Below are 23,617 nucleotides of genomic sequence, written 5' to 3' on the forward strand. Positions count from 1 at the left end.
TAAATGTTAACCTGTATAAGTAATGCAACAATTAGATACAACAATTAGATATAGATAAAAAGCATAAACAGCATAAGAAAAAATGAATTTCAGACGGACTATAATTAGTCATTAATATATGCTGTCATCTATGCTAAATGTAATTGGATAGGTGAATATATTAGTTGGAAGTAAGATAAATCAACAGGTAAATCCTGAAATAAGAACTGGACCAAACACCGCTATATTGGTATTACTAACCAGACATTAATCTGATGAATATATTAGCCTTAATAGCAATATAGACGGGTACAAATAAGCACTCACACACTCACAACTAACTTAAGGGATACGCTTACGAACAGCCACTTTTACTCACAACCCAGAAAGGCCAGTAAGATCATAGGCACATTCCCATGTGGAAAGTGGAAAGCCTGCCCCCACATGACTAAGGTAGTCTCTGTCAAAGACAGATACAACAACTATTAGAACATATTGGAAATATAAGAAATGCTGCCACTGACCTACAGAAAATGAAGAAACTAACTTCTGTTGCGAGACATTTCCTGAAATACCATGGTGGCTCCTCTACGCATCTTAGAGCCTTTGGCCTAGAACATGTGAGATTGGGTATCAGGGGGGGTGACTTGACCAAGGTCCTTTTGCAGAAGGAGAGCGAATGGACTTTTAAACTGAAGACCAGCCAACCCTATGGACTAAATGAATATATCAATTACACCGCCTTTCTCTGATGTAGTTATAAATCCAAATATAAACCTTTTATGCCTACCTACAATACTAATCAGTATGTTAGTCACTATCACATGATTCTGATTAAACAGACTTTCTACTTTCTCCGGCTCCCTTTTAAATTAATTAATACTTTTCACTACAAATAGGGACACTCCCTACAATGTACATTTATTGTTAATTTTTTCGATATTATGTATTATATTGTACTATATTATATTATATCTGTATATATTAACCTCTTAGGTTAGAACTAGGATCTACTAGGATCTTTTTACTAAGCTCTGTCTTAATTAATCATTTATAAATATATTGTACATTCTTTTTGCTACAGGCTTTTTGCTTTCTTCTATAACCTCCGTTTTGTATAACCTCCGCGTTATAAAAATGTTAGATGATATTCTCAGATAGGTAGTACAGAGACTAGATACGCAGACCATGTGTTGAATCAGTTAATTATTGGTTACAATGAGATCACATCTGAGCCCTGTAGTTGATTGGTCACATGTGTAAATAAAAGAGACCAGCCCCCAGTGATGTCACAGGGCCTACTGACGAAGCCATAGGTGAAACGCGCGTCTGCTTGACAGCAGGCAGCCTCCAGAGTGCACGAGGGGACTCCCGCTTCCTGGACCGACCGCCGCTACACACACACAGGTATCTTTTCTGTCTTTCTTTCTAGGGACATCCGGTGCTGCACCACTTCATGTACTGTTCCTACTGCGCTGTCTCCGACAACAGTGGGGTGAGGTGCGCATTTGCAGACACCGGCGCTGTCTCTCCTCTACCTTTCACATAGTGCTGCAGATGCTGATACCATACTTCACAGCAACTTAGAGCAACCATTTAATATCATTTCTTTAGGCTGAAATGAAATTGGTCACATACACTGCCTTTATCTACTACCATCAATAACTTTACTGGAGATCTCTCTATTTTCCTCGGGCATCCTATCAATTATAAATCAAGCCTGGGTGCATAAACGAGGGAATTAGAGTTAATTCCTAATCATATATTCTTTTCATACCCTCATGGTATATGTGGAGAGTCCGCTCATATCCCATTCAATACCCCGGTACATGGGATACAGAAGCCACTCATCCCCTTACCTTAAGTGAGTGGTATCTTTATTTCTGAACATGATATTAATCACTTATGTATTTTGCTGATTATTTATGTTTTTTGCTTTACATTGCACTGTGCTCCAAAGAGTCACTATCACCCAGATCTACGTGTGTACTTTCTGTGTATTAACCTTATATGGTGTGTATAATTGCACACACTAATACCTGGGTATTACTTCTTTATATTATTGTGTCTCATCTGGGTAATTGATATTTCCTTTTTTCTTATTTACGATTGCATTTGTGCTTTTCTATACCAAGTGATTCATTTCATGGACTCCCATTCAGTGCACATATATACGTGTATATGATTTTGTTTCTCATCTCACAAATGAGAAAGTCAGTGTTTGCTTAATTATTGTACTTAATTTTGAACTACCTTTTAATTCACTTGTGTGTGAGTGCTTATTTGTATCAGTCTATATTGCTATTAAGGCTAATATATTCAGCAGATTGATGTCTGGTTAGTAATACCAATATAGCGGTGTTTGGTCCAGTTCTTATTTCAGGATTTACCTGTTGATTTATCTTACTTCCAACTAATATATTCACCTATCCAATTACATTTAGCATAGATGACAGCATATATTAATGACTAATTATAGTCCGTCTGAAATTCATTTTTTCTTATGCTGTTTATGCTTTTTATCTATATCTAATTGTTGTATCTAATTGTTGCATTATTTATACAGGTTAACATTTATTTACCTTTTCCTGTTAACAATGGATTTATATGTTTTATGTTGCGTCATGTCTTGTTAGTCCCAGTCTTACGATATATATATATATATATTAAAAGTTAAGTTTTAACCCATTCAGGCAGATATTGTGCCCCGACACTAGAGAGTACTTTTCTTCTTTTTCCTATAGCTTTACCTTACTCTCAAGGGTGCACCTCCCCCGTCTCTATCATATTTAAGGATATTTAATCCCCGTAATCAGCTTTGGCTCATTTGTGGAGTTATATCTGCCTATGATATACATCTATAAAATAGCACCAGTGCTCAGAGTTTCCCGTTACCCTTTTCCCTTTATATGGAAGAACATTACTTCATCAATTAAGGTAACTGAAGTTGTGTATAAGCTAGCACAGCTATGGTTAGAGAGCCTGATTTTTTTCATACCTCTAGAACCTTTAGAAGGGGTGGTCCCCGCAGGTGACGATCAGAAAGTTGGTCCCGGCGGGGAAAATGAGATCCATCACCACTCCAGGACCAGCCCTGTATATAACCCATATCAGCCAATCAGGTAACGGATTTCTCCAGTCCAGTATAGTCAGACTAATGCATATCTTATTGGTTGATAAAAGGTCACAGCACTTGTATTCTGCATGCTTCAGTAATCACATAAGCCCTTATGGTGTTTATTATCATTATTTACTGTACAAAAGTAATATTAAGTAATATATGGTATCATGCACTCCACAATGTAAATGATATGGATATTAAATGTCATGTCATAGAAATCCAAGGTGACTTCTAATGTTGGTAATAATTTACATCAAGTGGTGCATTTTCAATGTAATACACACATTTCTTAAAAGTGAGTGTTTATTTATACTATAACACTATATTAGACCATCTGCAGGTATTATTATTATTAGGGATGTGCACCGGACCATTTTTGCCGGATTTGGATTTGGTTCTAATTCATCATCCGGATTTGGATTTGCCAAACTGCGGTGACTGGCTTTGAATTTGGATTTTTTTACTAAAATTTACAAAAAAAGCTAAAATCACATAAAATTGTTTTTATTTTCTTCCTAGAGTATTATTAACCTCAATAACATTCATTTCCAGTTATTTACAGTCAATTTAGACCACCTCACAGTTTAAATTATAGTTTTCACCATTATTGGCCAAAGGCTGCAGTGAGCTGACTGGTTACCAAGCGACAGAGCAGCGGCGCAGACACCGCAATTTAAAGCACATCTATGACACATTGCCACACAACAGTGGCAGAAATGAAAGGCAGAGCAAGATGGAATGGTCCTTATAGCCTCCCACCCACCCAGTGGGGTATGGCCAGCAGAGTCACAGTACTTGTTTACACAGTGGGCCACATTGCACCGCACATAGTGCCCCTGATTCACATTACACCATAAAGTAGTGTCTCTTATATGTTACGACACACAGTAGTGCCCCTTTTACACAATGTCCACATTAGTGACCCTTATACACAAAGTCCACAGTAGTAGTGACCCTTATACAATGCCCACATCAATAGTGTCCCTTACACAATGCCCCCAGCAGTGGTGTCCCTTACACAATGCCCTCAGTAGTAGTGCCCCTAGTTGTATGCCCCCAGTAGTAGTGTCTCTAGTAGTATGCCCCCATTACAAGTGCCCCCAGTAGTTGTGCCCCCATTAGTTATGCCCCTTGTAGTATGCCCCCAGTAGCTGTGGCCCCTTGTAGTATGCCCCCAGTAGTTGTGCCCCTTGCAGTATGCCCCCAGTAGCTCCGCCTTACACAGAAAAAAAAAAACTTACCTGAATCCCAGCTCCTACTGTGACCGCAGCCGTCCGCTCCTCTCTGCACTATGGGAGACACGGCACTCGTGATGTCTCTCCCATCACCCGCAGCACAGCGGGGGGAGCCGGCTCCAGCCAGCTCCCTCCAGGGACACAGCAGCCAATGAGAGTCTGTTTGTGCTTTACAATTGGAAAAAATTTTAATAGAACAAAACTGGGTAATATTAGACATACATAGGATGTAGGAAAGCCCTGCTCTCAAGCTTACATTCTATAGGGAAATACTTGATACAGTACACAAGGATAGGTGCTTCAAATTGCATAATGGTCCAGCCAGATTGCAAAGGTTCTTAATGGGCTGTATGGTATAATCACACAAGAATAATGGCCAATAGTCAGGAGGAAGTGTATGTGAAGAAAAAGAAAAGGAGACTTATGTCTTACCTGGTTAAGTCCTTTTCTTTGAACCCCATCGGGGACACAGGGACTATGCTGGGTACAGGATGTGCAGAAGGAGGATTGGGCACCAAACAGTTTAAGTATTTGACTTCCCAGGCAGCCTAGCCTCCTTCTCCCCTATACCCTGCCACCAGCCCCAGGCAGGCCAGTTAAGTTAGCAAGCCCAAGGCAGCAGCGAGAAAGGAGAAGGAAGACTGGCTCACCCACTGAACCAAACACACTTCACAGATGGAAAGGGGAACCAGAACAGAAGAAATCCCCAAAAACCAGGTGCATCAGGGTGGGCGCCCTGTGTTCCCTATGGAGTTTGGAAAAAAGGACTAAACCAGGTAAGACATAAGTCTCCTTTTCTTCTTTACCTTTCATAGGGGACACAGGGACTATGCTGGGATGTCCCAAAGCAATACTCCTAAGGGAGGGCACGCTCCTGAGAACATACCTCCTAAAAGCCGCATCTGCAGAGGCGGCACATGAATTGAAGTGGAAAAAAACCCAGTATACAAAAAACCACATAACCACCCAACAAGGCTGCTCCACTGAGGCACCCCTGGTGAGCTGCAAAACAAAGTACCAACCAATCTGGTGGTATGAGTAGTCACCAAGTCCGCCACCACAAATACATGGCAGATGGACCAAGAAACCAGCGGTCCAAGTGCTTTGCAGCCGGCCAGCCCATTTGGGAAATACTGTACAAAGAAGGGGATCAGAAGTATGGAGATCATTAGCGTGGTCCACCTAGACTCGGAGGGTCCTCACCACATCCATAGAGACCAGCTCCGGCGAAGAATCAGAAGAATGAAAGGCCAGAATCACAAACACCTGGTTGATGTGGAATAGAGAAACAACCATCATAATGGTAGCTAAACAGACCCCCGCGAAAGACAAGAAACGGAGAGCAACACAATAGTGCGCTCATGGCAGACGCTCTCCGAGCCATAGTCATTGCCAGGAGTCTTCCCAATAAAAGGACTAAAGAACCCTTAGTACGAAGGATAAATCCCAAGGAACCACCCAAGAAACAAAGGGGGACAGCACATGGAGGACTCCCTGATGGAAAGGCATGACATTAGTTAACAGCGCAATGCGTTTCTGAAAGAGTACAGAGAGAGCAAAAAACCTGAACCACCAGGAACAAAAAGGTTGAAAACCCCAATCCAGGCATGCCTGCAGGAAAGGGAGAGAATCCAGGGAAGACAAAAAGACCCAGGGTCAAAGTAATTGATGAAAATCAGAAAAAAGAACGCTGCCAAACCCGGAGATAAATCCTAGCTAAAGCGAATTTGTGGGCACAGGGCATGGTACTGACCTAGAAAAAATACCTGGCCCTCGGGATGTATGTCTCAAGAGCCACCCCGTCAAAGGGAGACGGGCACGAACTGGATGGAAGCACAGGTCCTGAGGCAGAAGATCCGGAAGATGTAGAGAAGCGTCTATAGAGAATCACGGTGCCTCCACTAGGAGCATAGTGTCCCTTCCTGAGTAAATCTGCGGAGAATCTGTAGAATGAGCAATATCAGAGGAAATATGTACCAAGTCGAAAGACCCACCGAATCACCCAAGCTTCCACCAGAAAAGCTCCTGGATCCCTGATGTGAGAGTCAATGGTGGGAACCTCAGAATAAACTTTAGTAACCCTGCGGCTCTCCATTGACTTCAATGGAAGGAGCCGTTCTCTCTCAGCCAATGAACGCTCAGATACGGCTCTACAAAGGTAGAAGTCGCTTCTCAGCTCTTCATTCGGGAGGTAACAACAATCATGGTTTTTGCCTGTTGCGTGGAACGCGTTTCTCATTTTTTTATTTTACCAAGTCTTAGGATGCCTACGGGGAGAAGGGGACCAGTCCAGGTAATGTAGGTGAGTATGTGTGAGTGAGTGTGTATGTGTGTATTAAAGCTATACTGTCACGGTGTGTGTATTGTGTTTATTTAAACATTTATTTACAGGTGAACTACAGGTACCAGTGGGCCCTTAATGCCCCGCATTCTGGTACTTGTAGTTCTCCAAGCACCAGCATGCGGGGGAGGCTTGCTGGGACCTGCAGTTGTCTTCGTAAAGACAATGATTATACTCTTCTTTTATTACACTACACTATCCCCACTACCCAGGGGTGGTGGGGATAGCCCCGGGCTATCAGCCTTGGCCAAGGGTTTCCTGGAGAGGGGGACCCCTTTATTGGGGGGGTCCCCAACCCCCCAGGGATCCCTGACTAGTGGTCAGGGTTGATGCTTTGGCTTGGGGGCCCGGTGAAAGGGATCGCCTGGCTGTGGCATCAGCCATCCGCTAGAAAGGGTCCAGTGCTGGTTGTGAAAATTACAGGGGATTTCTACGCATGTTTTCCACTGTAATTACAGAATCAGGACTGGATCAGAGTCTAGTGCTGGTTGTGCCAAGTACAGGGGAACCCTACACTATTTTTTCCCTGTACTTACACAACCAGGACTGGCTATGAAAAGTCCAGGGTTGGTTGTATATTTAGGGGGGGACCACATGTCATTTTTTTTTTTACTTTTAATTATTTCTAAGCTTTTTACAGTAAGATACATGCATGCATCTCACTGATGTATGCATGTATCTGTGTGAAAACGAACTGCTCATGCTAAAAATGAAAGCATGAAGCAGTTCTATTTAGTCAGGGCTTTGAAGGGCGTTTTGAAGTGGGATTTGCTGTTCGATTTGTACATAAACATGCAAAATCGAACAGAAATCACTGTTCAAAACCAAATTGAATTTGATTTAGAAAATGCTTCTAAAATCGAATTTTAGTTAATGTGGGATTTGAAGAGGGATTTGTACTTTCGATTTGATTTGATTTGAGGTGAGCTAAATCGAACATTAAAATGAAAGTAAACTACGAGCAGTTCTGGCTAAAAGAACACTCAAGTCATGTGTGTAATGACGCTACTTTGCTAATTATACACTCCCACTAAACATCATTCTGACGGCCAGACATGCCTGCGTTCGCACATCTACACCCCCGTTTACAAGCACATTCGCCTGTCACCACCCACAAACGGCACTGTCACTCAATATAGTGAGCCAACTGCGGGCTACAGGCGAGCACTTTCCCATCGCATTGACTGGTTCACGCACGCGCACTGCGGCATATACGCATGAGCAGTTAGCGAAAAATTGCTCATTGTGAGCGGCTGCCGCTTTGTGACCAGGTCTGAATTAGGCCCAGTGTCCTGAAGACCTAGAGATTGCAGTGTGTGTATAAGAGAGTGGTCAGCGGTGTCAAATGCAGCAGAGGATCTAGAAAAATAAGAAGTGAGTAACGGCCTTTAGACTTAGCAGTGACCAGATCATTCGCTACCTTAGTCAGTGCTGTCTCTGTGGAGTGTTTGAAACGAAAGCCTGAAGTGGGTCCAAAAAGTTGTGCTAGTTAAGAAAGTGTGTGAGGCGGGTGTAGACAAGTCTCTCCAGTAGCTTGGAGGGGCATGGGAGCTGAGAGATGGGATGGTAACTTGAGAGAGACAGTTTGGGTCACAATACTGCTTTTCCAGGGAGTAATCACTGCATGCTTGACCAGTGATGGAAATATACCAGTAGAGAGAGAAAGAGAGAGTAGTAAAGGGTGGGATGAGCATAGGAGACAGAGCTTTACTGGCGTGTGATGGTATAGGATCAAGAGGAGAGTTAGTAGAGTAAGAGTATGAGAAGAATGTAGATACTTCATCTTCATTTGTTGGGTCAAAAGAAGAGAATGTGCCAGAGGGTTCAGGTAGGAAACTAAGCAGGTCAATGGATGAGGAAGAGCAATCCATTTCATGTCAGATTTTATCAATCATTGTATTTGATGGTTGCCAGCCATCGGATGCACCTTTCCGATGCCTATCCTATGGCTGGCTGTAGGGGGGGGGGGGGCACATACAGCTGCTCTGTATAGCAGCGGGTGAGCAGCAGGAGAATAGATGTAGAAGGAGCCAGGGGGCAGCCGAGCATCTCGGAGAGTGCTAGGCATGACCCAACAGTGTTGTGGACTGAATATTCTTCTAAACCTGAGACATTTTAACTGTGGTTTATATATTTGTACTGGTAAAAAAAACATTAATACGGAGTCCAGAGCGGTTGGTGAGGCCCGGGTCAGCGATCACCCCCACCTGAAAAATGTCCTTCTCTGCTGCCACTGAGCTGAAGCAGTCTCCTTTCTTTCATTGCCCGATGTGCCGCCGGGTTTGCACTGCTATATAGACGCAGCCACAGCGGTAGTGGGCAGAGAGAAGAATTGTTACAGGTGGGCCCCTATCTCCCCCCCCCATTTTGGAGTCTCCCTGGTGTACATAGGACTCTCATGCTGGCATAGGAGATCGCAATGCCTAATTTATACAAGCCCATGTAACAGCGTCTAAACGGTAAGACACACCTGTGTTTTCCAGACCACCGCCAAAAGAGGTGGCATAAAAAACGCAGCCTTACCCTGACAAGGACTAAAATGGGGAGAAGTGAGTGACAGAAGGCCAGACCGGTAGTAGTCCAGGCGGGAGATGGTGAGAGAATGGATAAAAGTTTTGGAAGCATCAAGGGTGGGTAGGGTCTAATCCTGATGTTGTGTTGCTATAAAAAAGGCCTTAGCAATACAAGAAATCAGTGAAAGAGAAGAAGAATAAACAGGCAGGGCCCCAGGGCAACTAAGTTGTGAAGGGCTCTTTCAAGCCACACAGAGCCCACCCCCCTCCCCTTCCCCCAAGCCACACGGAGCCTAATGTCTCCATCTCTGCCCCTGATTACTCACCTGGCCACCCGATTCCAGCAGAGCTGGTCTCGAGTCTCCTCATCAGCGTAATGGATGTGCTATGTCACCTGACACCGATGAGGGGACTTGGGAGCTGCTCTGCGCTGTATGCAGTAGAACACAGAGAGGTGGCAGCTTAGCCCCCATCCAGGAACAGGTGCCTCTGGACACCTGTTCTCGGCAGGGTCACACTGACCGTGTGTGGGTAGGTGTGACCCTGTGCCCCATTGCCCCCCACTTAATCCGGCTCTGTAAACAGGATTCCTAAAGCATGGCCGGAAACAGAAATCTTGTGAGCCGACACACTAGTGTTACTGGGGGAACAATAACAACCACCCTTCTGTCTAGTTGCACAGTCAGCTTGTAAATCAAATTTAGGTGCCACGGCCCCGTTTTGTGCTCCACTGAACCTCGGGACCCCATACGTGGGTAATTAATGGAACAGCGCCAATCAATTTGTGGCCAATAATACAATGTGGGGAATTTTCCCCAAACCCCTCAAATAGAGCCGCAATGCCTTCTTAACAAGGCGTCAGCTAAATACCAATAAAAGTACGGGTAAGATACTTAAAACAAATGTGGAAAATTAATAGGTATAGCGACCTGCGTGTTTACTCCAATAAAGTGCAAATGTGGCAATACATCTAAAGTGCTAATGCAAAAATTGTGCAAACAACAATATATAAATAAAAAAGGGGTGTACACAGTTTATTAAAAATGACTATATACAAGTAAAAAAAAAAATCATATGATATAAATAAGAATAAACATCATATTAATTAATAGTCCATCAGATGTTATCTAGGATGGTAAAAAAAAAAAAATTATATATATATATATATATATATATATATATATATATATATATATATATATATAAAAGCAGCAGAGAATAAATATATAAAAAGGCTTAGCTTTCATTCAGGAGAATTAAGTTCAGATGGCAAGAGATTAGAGCTCTATTCACTTGCCATATTGTTGTATATGTGTAATCCCGATGAAAATTTTTTGGCGTCCGTGCCTTTATTTTATTGATTGCTAAAGACCAGAGAGTGCCGCCCACTGTGGACTTTGTGTGTGTATATAATATATATATATATATATATATATATATATATGTATATATATATATTACATACACACACACACGTTGAGTATCCTAGATCCAAAATGCTTGGGACCTGGGATATTTTGGATATCAGAGTAGTCCGAATTTTGGAATAATTGCATACCATATTGAAATGTCTTAGGTATAGGGCCCAAATCTAAACACAGAATGCATTTATGATTGATATACACCTTATACACACAGCCTGAAGGTAATTTTATACAATATTTTCAATAATTTTGTGACTCAAACAAAGTGTGTGTACATACATGAAATCCATTTATGTGTCATATACAGCTTATACACACAGCCTATTGGTCATTTTATACTTTAGTTTTAATAATTTTGAGCCTTAAACAAAGTTTGTGTGCATTGAACAATCAAAAATCAAAGTTTTTACTATCTCAGTCATGCTAAAAATATTCTGGATTTTGGAATATTTGGATATGGGAGACTCAACCTGTATATATTTATATATATATATATATATATATATATATAATATATATACACACACACTGTATACACACAAGCACACACACAGGGCAGATTGGGATGGGAAACCAGCCCGGGAAATTTATAGTAGCAGCCCTAACGGGGATGGAGTCTGTCAAGTGGGACACATGCGCAGATCAAAAACAATGCACAAGAAAAAATAAATTACGTTGGCCCCCACAGATTAAACAAACACATTGGCCCCTACAGAAAGCAATAAAACACATTAACCCTCACAGGAACAAAATAAAACACATTGGCACCAACAGAAAACAATAAAACACGTTGGCTCCCATAGGAAGATAAAGCAAACACACTGGCCCCCAACAGGAAAAAATAAAAACAATTTGGCAGCCAAAAGAAAAAAAATGCACACACATTAAAAAATAAACACATTGGTCCCTATAGAAAACAATAAAACACATTGGCTCCTACTGGAAAAAAAAAAAACCAACACATTGACCCCTGACAGGTAATAAAACAAATACACGCATTGACACCACCAGGAGAAAAAAAAACACATTGTCTCTCGCACTGATAGCAGCAGCCAGTTTGTACACTGCACACAGCCAGTCAGTGAAAGCTTCTCCCACCAGTGTCCCATTCCTCCGGTGGAGGCTCCTACTTCGTCCCAGCTATACCGCAGCCTCAAGTTCCTGTTTGCTTGGTCCAGCTCACCTCCCACAGACCCAGGGGGCCTGACAGCGGGTGGCAGAAGGAGGAGGGGACACACATAGCACAGTGATTACAGAGCCGGGAGCTACACAAATTGCTAAAGCACAGCAGCCAGCGTCGACCCGGCCGGCTGGCAGTGTCAGCCAGCCCAGGGGTTCATGGGACCGGCCCAGCGGGAACTTTACCGCTTTCCCGGCGGCCCAATCCGACCCTGCACGCAGTAGGTGAAGACTTGCATTAATACAAACACCAATTTGATTACTTTATATATAGAGACATACATTACACCCACCTTTGATTATGTGGACTAGTGCCCGGCTGCTGTAATGTTGATGAAGGGGGCGATGGAGGTGAGGGGGCCCAGGTGAAAAAGGCGGAGATTCAGGCATCCCAGGGAACACAGCTTTTGAGCTTATCGTGAATCCGGAATGCCCAAAGGTGGAGTTTCAAGAAGGCCTGGGGCTTCAGGCACTTTCTGCACTGCAGCTGGTCTCTTGTAGCCAGAATGAGCCTCTGTGCAGAGGCTCATTCTGACCAGGTTCTCACCACAGTCACCTGACTGGCTGACTGCTCCACTCACGGCAGTGGGGTGTAAGTACTGCAGAGCTGTGGAATGCCCATGGCCATTCCAGATGCCCTAGGCATTTGCTTAGCATGCCTATGCCTAGGGCCGGCTCTGCCCTAGCCTAACCCTCTCGGAAGGGTGCCTAACCCTAAGTCCCCCCAGAGGTTCCTAGAGCTAACCCTCCTCCCCCCCTGTGGCTAGAACCTAAAGGTGCCTACACACTTAGCAATATTTTCCACGATTTGCCCGATTCCGATGCATCGTGACGACAAATCGTGTAAAATATGCCCAAATCGTGAGTATCCACTCACGATCACGATGACGATGCGCGTCCCCGAAGGTCGTACATTGCATCTTCAGATCTGCCATGCCGTAGGGCAGAATTGCAAATCTGGGACATGATACATTGGAAAAAGTTGATGATGCACAATAGATCGTTTGTCACATTGGACACTTTTTACACCAATTCGTGTGCAGGGCTGCCGGGGAGCTGCCAGAGGGAGAGTTCAAGGGAAATAGTACACTATGTCGGATCGTGAGCACATCGCCAAATGTGTAGGGACCTTAAGACTCCCGGCTTACCTTCATTCAGTATGCCGGGTGTCGGGATTTCGTTGTGAGGCTAATGATAGGCATCGGGATTTCGATACTTATTTTTAGTCCCATGTTGGGATTTTAGTGTTGGGATTTCGGCAGCCAGCGGTATCCTGACTACATCCCGTCCTTATGTTAGAATGTGATCGCAATGTAAATGGAATCATATGCATATCATTGCTGATAATAGCAAATCATTAGTAAATACAGCCCCAAATGACTATATCCTATTACCTACATCACACAAAATAGTAATAGTAGTTATGAAGAAAGTTACCTGTTTTCCGAATGAAAGCCATTCTGATGGGCATCCGCCTTCTGGCACAGGGGCAGTTGGGGCAACTGTTACATTAATGGAACTGTTTTTCCTCTCACAGATAAATGCATTTGGATCACCACAGTTTACGTCATTCCAAAATCCTTTAATTGAAAATGGAGAAATGGGATATTAGTAAAGATGAATTAAACTATCTGCTTTGAGTAAAATAAAACTACTTCCATGTGAAAGCTGCATTGTGCTAGAAGCTGTTTAAGCATTTTATGTGTTAAGTAAGCTGAGGAATTTGTAAGAATCTGTGCAGTGATAATCCCAATGTAGTGTACCTGAGGCGTTTTGCTGTGGAATAATTCACAACTTAGGGCCTGATTCAGCAAGGAACGCATATGTGCGCACACACTCGGCCGCTGCGGAGTATATGTTAATCTGTGCATACGCGCGGCATCCGCAGCACAAGATGGTGGTTGAACTGACCCTCCCGCAGACACGTGCAGTATGATGCATACGCATGCGCAGTGCGAAACCATCGTCCGAGTGCGTGCGCACATTTGCGCTCCTTGCTGTATCAGGCCCTTAATCTGATGAAAGTGTTTTTTTTCCACAACAAAATGCATCAGACAGGTTACTTGGGGACTACCGCTGCACCAACAATTTTCAAAAGCTTGGGTTAAACATAAGTAACAGTTTTCTTTGTGATAATAACCCAATGGGTAGCACAGTTGTTTTGTATTGCATTCTGGTTGCTTTCTTTGTTTTTACCACAGCAGGACATATTTATGGTAAAAGGTAAAATATACAGGGAAACAGAGTCATCTTGGTAGAATAACACCCCAATTTTTCCCTGATCATTTATAGCAAAAGGTAACTAAGTGCTACGTCTGTATTTTCTTTATTGAGTCTTCATAATCTTAAGGAAGTTACTAGAGCAGTGGTTCTAAACCTTTACCCCCAAGATTTCCCAACAGTCTATGATATGAGGATTTATGCCTGTGGCAGCAGGTGGGATCATCAATGATGCACCAACAAAGAGTAACTCACCTGTGCAAGACTAAATAAATCCAAAAAACAAGACCCGTAGGTGGTACATGAGGACTAGCGTTAAAGATGTAAAGGGCTCGTCCGCACAAAAATAGTTTATTGAGTTACACTGAAACAGAATTCAGCTTTAGAAAACCACCATAGAAATAATGCAGCAAAGCAAGCCATTCATTTGTTTGTCATACCGCCTATAATGCACTAACAGATAGCAGAGATATAGATGGCTTGGACGAACCAACAAAATTGTTTTCATTTTAAATGTCATCAATATATCTACATCTCTGGAAAGGAACTATATATCTGTAAAGTGGCAAATATGTGTTTTATTTATATGAATTTGCCATACATACCGAAGTCTCTATACATCACAACACAGTTCTCGTCATTATTGGAAAAGTTGGGTTCATGATTTGCCCAGGCAACAAAGTCCACAGGAGAATTGTCCATCCACCTAGAGGGAAACAGATATTATGGTTCTTACACAATCTATAGGTTTTCACATATAAGTTTCCCCATATGTCAACTGTACATATAGAGGTATAGTTTGTGACAGAGAGCAACATGGTGATGAAAAAGATGGCACAGCTGCGATCACCGGGTTCCTACAGTAAAGTCTATTAGGGCAGAGGAGTGGAATTTGTATCCCAATGGTGCACTGGTGACTGCAGAGTAGGGTTGGCCATCGGAATCCAATGGTTTATAACCACTAATGTTTTTTTTTATGATGGTGAGTGTTTTTGTATTGGATTCTTAGTAAACGATGGTTGCCACTATTGCTTACCTCCTTTTCCAATAGTTTCTTCTGATCTTTCTAGGTTATTAAAGAATGCGCAAACTAACTTTTTAATCTACGCATGCAAACCAGTGTACCATTGATTGCTAAACCATCGAATGGTTTCCAAACAATAGTTATATATGCTATCGTAAGGCTGGTAACAGTAAACTGTATCAATACAATGCCGCCCTTCCAATGGCTGTCTCTGCTGCACAGGTACTAGAATGTGTCACAGGCTAACCTTATCTAACAAAGGGTCTGATGCAGAGATGGACGGAATTGCAGAGACGCACAGCAGTGGCTATGCAGTTCCGTCCATCTAAAATGCTAAAGTAGCAGGAGGTATCTGTAGGTAATAGACACCTCCTTGCTCCATCTGCGATACCAGGACTGTGAACTGGTTCGCAGCCTGGGATCACCATTATGACCATCGGTTGCCCCTTGGGCCAGGCTGCGGTAGCTGAATCTTACCGCAGCCCGACCAGGTACCAGCAGCTTGCGAGGCCAGGAAATCTGCATCAACCGAAGCAGACCCTGGTCTCTTCCCTCCTGGAAAACGGGGGTGACACTCCTCCTTTTTCGGGAACTCTGCCCAGGAATGCCCCCAAATCCACTTTCCAAACTCTGTGTTTTGGAGGCACAGGGAACAGACTCTCAGATGGAGGGCCGCACATGTGCAGTACACATCCTGCACATGCAGTCCTCTATCAATCGGAGATGTGCGCCAACCATCGGATCAGCAAACATCTCTGAATCAGGCCCATAGTGTATAACTAACTTTTTTACTGATGTTCCTCCTCAGCAAGTTGCGATGGGCCATGTTCAGAGTCACAGGCAATGCTGATGGTCACATAGTTGAGCATTTTATTTTCTACTTTGCAATATCCATAAAATCTCCTACAGCACATGCATTACACAGTGCATATGCACAAAGGCACTGTTGCGATTGAGTCACGCGGTTTTAGAAATGTGTTGGGTAAGTGCTGGGTGTTCCTAGGCGATTACTTGGAGGTGGCTACTAGTACATACATGGAGATGGCCCATCTTATGCATGTTGGTGACAGTGGTTGCGTACGCAGACACTCAATCACTCACATACTGTAGGAGGCCATACACAGACGGGTAATCTGCACCTGCCATAGGGCTGATGCAAGTTTTGATATTTGGGGGTATATTTATCAAAGTTAAATTTTGCATGTCTGGTGATTTTGATCAGAGATTTATTAAAGTCAAAATCGTACGTGAAATAGAATATAAAACCGAATCCCTTTCAAAATCAAATATCGTCTAAACATCGGTATTTTTACATAGACCAACATAGGATCCCCTGATTTACGACTATTTGAATTGAACACAACATCCCTAAAATAATAGACCTGCTTCATGCTGGCGATTTGACCATGGTTCACCTTTAAAATAGAGCACAAAATCGAACACAATATTATAAAAATAATAGACCTGCTTCATGCCGCTTATTTTAGCATGGTTCTTGCATGTTAAAATAAAGAAAAGAAAAAGACATGGGGCGCCCCTCCCCCCCCAAAACAAGCATAACTAGCACCGGGCTGTGTGAACCGGTCCTGGTTGTGAAAATACGGGAAAAAAAGACGTAGGATTCCCCGTACTTTCAACTACCAGCACCGGGCTCTTACTAGCGGGGAGTAATAAGACAGCAGGGGGACATGCTTCACGGGGTCCCCCTGCTAAAGCAATCAGCACCCCACACTAACCAGCCTAGGCTGGAGATTCCTGGGGAAGTGGGGACCCACCTAATAAAGCCCCCCCCCTCTCTCCAGGTAACCCCAGGCCAGAGTTAGAGCTTGAGGCTATCTCCCACACCCCTAGGCAGGGGGTGTGGGGATGACAGGTGTATAATAAAGAATAAAATTAAGTATTACGCATCGGAACTATAGGCCCTATGAAGCCTCCCCTAAATGCTCATACTTGGACAACCACAAGTACCAGCCTACAGGGCATTAAGGGGCAACTGGAACATATGTTCCCCCCTGTAAAGGAAATACTAAAACAAAGACAGCACACACACACACCATTGAAAGATACATTTTATTACACACAGTTGTGCATTAAACAGCCCATCTAGTCGTACCAAACCATGGATTGACTCGGTAGTGCAGAGTCTTTTCATGCAACTTTTTACCTTCAAATGCATTGCAAATAGGACATACGACCAACTTCTGCTGATTAAAATGATATGCAGCGTGCCTACATTCTGTGTGCAACTGCGGCTGTATATGCGAGCGAAACGCTATGTTACAGTGTCACAGTCGCTGTGCATTTCGCATGCAGGTACATCCGCAGTCGCACACAGATTATATTCTGCGTGCACCTGCAGCTGTATCTCCATGCGAATCGCTACGTTACAGTTGCTGACACTGTAACATAGCATTTGCATGCAGGTACATCCGCAGTCGCACACAGAATACAGGCATGCCACATATCATTTTAATCAGCAGAAGCTGCTTGTGCGTCCTATTTGCATAATATTGTGAATAAAGTGCATTTTTAGGGAAAAAAAGTCACCTGAAAAGGCGCTCAGCACTACCGAGTCGCATGGTGCTCATGTGTTATGTTTAACACGACTTGTAGAACACTAAGGTAAGATGTATGTGGACACATCTGTACACTTACCTCATCCCTGGTGTTTGGACCACTTGTCCAGTAGAATCCCACTGTTTGGAAAAAAATAAATAAATAATCACCTTATCCTTGGCGCAAGTTGGTCCTCTTCTCCAGGAGCATCATGAGCATTTCAAAAGCACATACATGTGCTCTGCCTGATTGACTCTCAGTCGCTATCCTAGCTACCTGGACTCTGGCTACGTGCAGCTACTCACCTATTGGTAGTCTCGTTACATGACCTCAGCCTGAGTGACCAATCACAGGAGACCTCTCCCTTCATTAGGGATTCAGGTCAGTTTCTACCTGCCGGTGATATTACTAAGTTCCTGCACCTAATGGAGGTTCACATGGTCGCTGCACAGATCCTTGCTCCTTAACCTTTATGCATGTGTCCAGTATCCTGCTCATAGACTCTTTCCTCAGTGTCCTGTCCCTACCAGTCCTACTCCTGTGTCCTGCTGGATTCTGCCCTGTTTCCCGTATCCATTCCTGCTATGTGTTTGTGCCTTGCCAAAACCCTCCAGCTTACCTTCTGTGTCACCTCCAGTTTGTGTCTACTCCAGCGTGTACCTGTGGATTCATCCTGCTAGTTCAACTACTGGTTCTGCTACAAACTCCAACCTGCATCTGCCTGCCAGTTCAACCATTTCAAGTACTGATTCTGCTACTAACTCCAACCTGCATTCACCTGTCAGTTTAACCATATAAAGTACTGGTTCTATTACAAACTCCCACCTGCATCCTGAGTATCTGGTCTGCCACAATCAAATCCATTTCCAGCATTGCAGGTTCCACAGTATTCCCACCTGCATCCTGAGTAGCTGACCTGCCATAATCAAGTCCATAGCTAGCATTTCTGCTTCAGCATAATTCCAGCCTGCATCCGGAAAAGCTGGCTTGCTACTATCCAGATCTCCACATCCTTTCTGTTTTTGTGCTTATCCACCTGTGCCAGTTAATTGCAAGTTTTCAGACCAACAAGCCAGTTTCCCAGCAGCAGACTCTAGCACACACCTGCATGTTAGCCTCTGCTATTAACCTCTACCTTGCTTGCTGCTTTACTCTAGGTACATTATTCTCTGTGGATCCCTGCCTATTACATGAGCCCCAACAGTGAGCTCTAGGGGTCTCCTGCAAATAATGCAGGTACATTTCATAACAAAGAGCTTCATGTGTATACACATACAGCTGTTCTCCGCAAGTGACAGGACACACAAAGTTTCCTGGAGTTGTACGGCCGCCAGCCGATCAGCGGCCACTACTATAGTAACTGGTCGCTGATTGGCTGTGAGTAGTCAGGCTGTCAATCAACAGCCAGGCCACTGACTGGCTAACAGACACAAGAACCATGCTATAATAAGCAACATAAAGCAAGTCTATTATTTTGCGGATGTTGTGTTCAATTTTGTGTTTCATTTTACAGGTGATTTTATGTTCAACTCTGAAACTGACATCCAAAACTGAAAAATAAATCACTAGTCAAAATCAAACAATATCGAATTTGATTTTGAAATAGAACTCAAAATTGAATTTTTATAAATGTGGGATTTTGACAGTGATATATACATTCGATTTGACTATTTCAGGTGAGTTAAATCGAGCATATAATCGAATACAAAATTACACTTTGCAAACATACCCCTTGGTTTTAATTTTCCAGACATCAATTTATTTTTTTATTATTTATGTATTTTTTTATATTATTTAGTTCCACTACGCATGTGCATATCCTTGGTGAATCAGTCAGTTATTGCAGTATTGCTCAGCAGCCCTGGTAATATTTTATTGCTGTATTTTAAAATATAGGCAACTAAATTTTAATCAACTAATGCTCAGTGCTTTGACTATAAGCTATTTTCATATAGATTACGGACCCTATACAGTTATGGGTATATTTACTAAAGGACGATTTTAATAGTTTTCAAATCTATGAAAATTAATCAAATTCGATCAAAATCGATGTTGAGTTTCTGAAGCTAAATCACACATTTACAGATGTGTCCCTCATACATCTAGCCTCAATACGCTACGCAGCGCGACTTGAACCGCCAGATCCAGATGAGGACGAGAGACAGAAAGAGAAAAATGAGGATGAGAGACAGAGGCGTGAGGACGAGAGAGATATGGCAACCAGAGAGAGAGAGGTGGCGACCAGAGAGAGAAGTAACGACCAGAGAGAGAGAGAGGTGGCGACCAGAGAGAGAGAGGTGGTGACTAGAGAGAGAGAGAGGTGTGAGGAAGAGAGAGAAAGAGGTGGCGACAAGAGAGAGATGTGAGGAAGAGAGAGATGGGGCATCGAGAGAGAGAGAGGTGGGGACGAGAAAAAAAAACGGTGGGGACAAGAGAGAAAAAAAAAGGTGGGGACAAGATAGAGTGAAAAGCCCTTTATCAGTGATAACAGGGCTTTTCACTGCTTTCTCCTATTCATAGAAGGGGTTACCATGGAGAAATCCCAGATTACTCCAGGGGTGTCCATGATTAGTATAGACATTGCTTCCCCATACACTAGTTTGGGGAGAGCGATTCAAAGAAGCACAGAGAGCTCAGCTTTTCGTTTCACTTCTAAAAATCTTTTCTCCAACTCAGGATGGCATAGACAGCCTCCTGAGGGGAGAAGAGCTGGGAAGACGCTGTCTCCCTCCTTCTCCCCACCCCGTTCCCTAACACTGTCCAATCAGCGGTGGCCAGGGAGAAAGTGAGAGGGAGAAAAAGTCCCCTTCTCCCTGTGTGTTACAGGGACTGTGGACATTCCCAGAGACTAGAGTATAATAGTGAAGTGACCTGGCATATGCCGAGTTACCTCACTTTGCTTAACTGGCCTGCCTGGTGATTTTGCTGCCGGTTCCCTCTGCCCCTTGCCCCACTGGCCCGCTATTTTGTATATAGCTGAAGAAACCCGGCATACGCCAGGTCCCTTCAGACTGCTGCCCCTACAGCTGGCCACTCTGCACCCACCCGCCGCTGCGCTGTTCTTTGTGTTTCTTAATGAAGTGAGGGTCACTTCAGACTATACTCCCCGCTGCCCTCGATTCAGTCAGCCCACTCTTTCCCCCTTGTCCCTGTTCTGCCGCTGTGCTGTTGGCGCATGCGCACTAGAGATTCTGGATTCAAAACTGCGGTCTCCAAGGACTGCAGCTAAAGACTGGATCAAGGTGCCCTGGATTCTGCATCGCTTCGCCAGAAAGGTAAGAATATATGAATTGCTACTTAACTCAGCTATATATCTCATCGAACCAATGCGATATATAGTGAAAAATAGCAATTCATACCACAAAACCTATATGAATAAATCCCAGAAAAAAGCTGGGGACAAGAAAAAGGAGAGGGAGACAGAGAGAGGGAGTCAGCCAGGGCAACTACAGCTCACCCCAGTAGTGTCCGCACTGTCCCTGAAAACAAAAGAAAGAGACAGAAGTGAGGACAAATGAGAGAGAGAGAGAGAGTCAGCCAGGGCAACTACTAGTACATCTCACCCCATTAGTGTCCCGCACTGTCACACAAGAGAGAGATGTGGGGACAAGAAATATGGAGAAAGAGGTGAGTGCAAGAGAGAGAGAGAGAGAAAGGTGAGGACAAGAGAGAGAAAGGAGAGGACGAGAGAGGGGGCAGTGAGGAAGGTGAGGATAAGAGAGGTGGGGACAATAGAGAGAGTTGAGGGCAAGGGGAAACAGTCGGGAAGCTGACGGACCGAATCCCGTCCATCGGCTCCCCGACTGTCTAATCCTGGCAAGGGTTAAATGACAGGCATCTGTAATTTTACCTGCGCCGGGAGACCGACACCCGGCATCCCGATCGAAGGTAAGCCGGGCGCGGATAGGCGGTGGGGGTTGGGGCACCCGGGAGGGACTTAGGGTTAGGAAACCCCCGGAAGGGTTAGGTTCAGACTAGGGGAAGGGGGGGTTAGGGCTAGGCACCCCTGGGGGGAGGTTAGGGTTAGGCATCCCCCCGGCGGACTTAGGTTTAGGCAGTGGAAAGGGGGGGTTAGGTTTAGGCACTCAGAGAGGGGATTAGGGTTAGGCACTGGGTGGGGGGTTAGGCACCCCTAAGGGAGGGTTAGTGAGGGTTAGGGTTGGGGGGGGAGATTAGGGTTACTTACCTTAATTACCGTTCAGCATTTTCACCCATGACAGGCTGCCGCTGTCGGGATTTGTGGCCGGCGGTGAATCATACTGATTCCAGGGCAAGACAAAGAAAGAGAGGTGATAGCAGAGAGAAAGAGAGAGATGTGAGGACGATAGAGAGAGACGGGGGAGTGAAGAGGGTGAGGATAAGAGAGGTGGGGACAATAGAGAGAGAGAGAGAGTTGAGGGCAAGACAGAGGTAACTACTAGTACTAATATCCCACACTGTCCCTGTGCTGTTCCCTGTGGTACAGAGTGACACTGAACTGCAGGGGGTGGAGTGGGATGGAAATGAGATCAGCCGCAGATACATTATACTATACACTCCATTACTAACCCCTGCAGTGGGGCTATCACACAGATCTCCATTCCCCGGCTTATAGTGGGCTCTTCCAGGCTGCTCATGTCTCACTGTAGTGGAAGCGCTGATGCTGCAGCTGTTGTTCTCTCAATTTAGAAATCTCCCGGGCTGGTCAAGCAGTCAGATCCCACCCGCACGTCTATCTGACATCCTGTCTAACCAATCATGCAGCCAACAGGAAAAGTCACAGAAGTGTACAGTGGCCACTCCCCCCAACTCTGAAGGCTCCACCCAGTACGAGCCTGCCCACAACTTAGTTGCTATGGGGCTCCGACAAGCCTTGATTTGGCTCTGCATTCAGACCTGTTTAAGAGTGCCCAGTGGGAGAATAAATGTTAAGTTTGTTTATGTAGCTGTACATGAAGATAGATGAAATTCAATTAACAGCAAAATCTTGTAATCCAAATCCCAAGGTTCAGTTTTTAAATCTGAGTTCCGAATTTACAGCAGACACGAGCTGGGACTCGGTTGTACTTGGAACCCCAAAAGTGATCTGAGCTGGGACTCAGAACCCCAAAGTTCGGGTGTGTTCGGTTTTTCAGGAAAACCAATTTGCACATTTCTAGTAAGAATGACCTAAGCCCCCTATGCATGTTTGCCAAAAATACAACACATAATAGCATGAGATAATGAACACACAAAACGCAAGCTGCACCTACTTAAATTCTTTATCCAATCCTAATTTTAAACCAATGAAATATGCAATAATGTCGCTATTCTTTGAAACCTAAAAGAGAGAAGGGGAAAATCAAGGTTAATAGCTATTCACAGGATATTGTATTGCAGAGCACATATATTTATGGAAATCAGAATGATATTATTATTATTATTATTATTATTATTATAATATTAAAATTATAGTACAAATATTAGAATTTAATATTTACATTTACTTATATAGCACCAGCATATTCTGTTTTGCTTTAAATTGGGAACGAAGCAGTAATAAACTTGATAATAAACAAAGACAGGGGCTGCCTGGCAACTTTCAGTCTGGGGGGGGCAAACACAAGCAAGTGGCTCAAGCTTTTCTACCAGCACATTGTGAAGAATTCCGGAGCTTGGCCCTGATGGCATTACCCTACTGTATAGTAGCCTATGGGCTACTATTATGCATATTCTTTCAGAGAGGGGTGCTCCGGATCCCCTGGTAACATATGCGCTGACAGACAGCCGTGCATGCACAGTGTGCACCGAGGACCCAAACCAGAAAGCAGTATGATAGCATTACGCTATCACACTGCTTCCAGCTCTTCCCCAGAGCAGGCTCTTATAGGAGCCTGTCTACTGGCAAGAGGATGTTAGTAATTTCATGAAAATATTAATTTACACATTGCTAATTTAGGTGGAAAATATTTATCACATCCGCATTAAGAATGCAGATTGTGATAAATATGTCCCATAATAACAGAAAATTGTGCTTATCTGCCATCCTTGGGTTCAGTTTTGTCAT

At 43.8% G+C, this 23,617-nt stretch overlaps 1 protein-coding gene across 1 annotated transcript in view; it reads right to left on the reverse strand.

Annotated features, from left to right (window-relative positions):
* LOC148517457 (macrophage mannose receptor 1-like) overlaps positions 1-23,617 on the reverse strand; it is a 273,872-nt gene that overhangs the window by 84,684 nt on the left and 165,571 nt on the right. Inside the window, exons 18-20 of the mRNA XM_088478603.1 lie at positions 22,824-22,891; positions 14,618-14,718; positions 13,230-13,372 (exon numbers count right to left, since the gene is read on the reverse strand). Of these exons, the coding sequence (XP_088334729.1) occupies positions 13,230-13,372; positions 14,618-14,718; positions 22,824-22,891 (312 nt within the window). The remainder of the gene's footprint in view (positions 1-13,229; positions 13,373-14,617; positions 14,719-22,823; positions 22,892-23,617) is intronic.

Source organism: Taudactylus pleione, unplaced genomic scaffold (assembly GCF_031769625.1).
Source record: "Taudactylus pleione unplaced genomic scaffold, aTauple2 ptg000216l, whole genome shotgun sequence".
Lineage (NCBI taxonomy): Eukaryota > Metazoa > Chordata > Amphibia > Anura > Myobatrachidae > Taudactylus > Taudactylus pleione.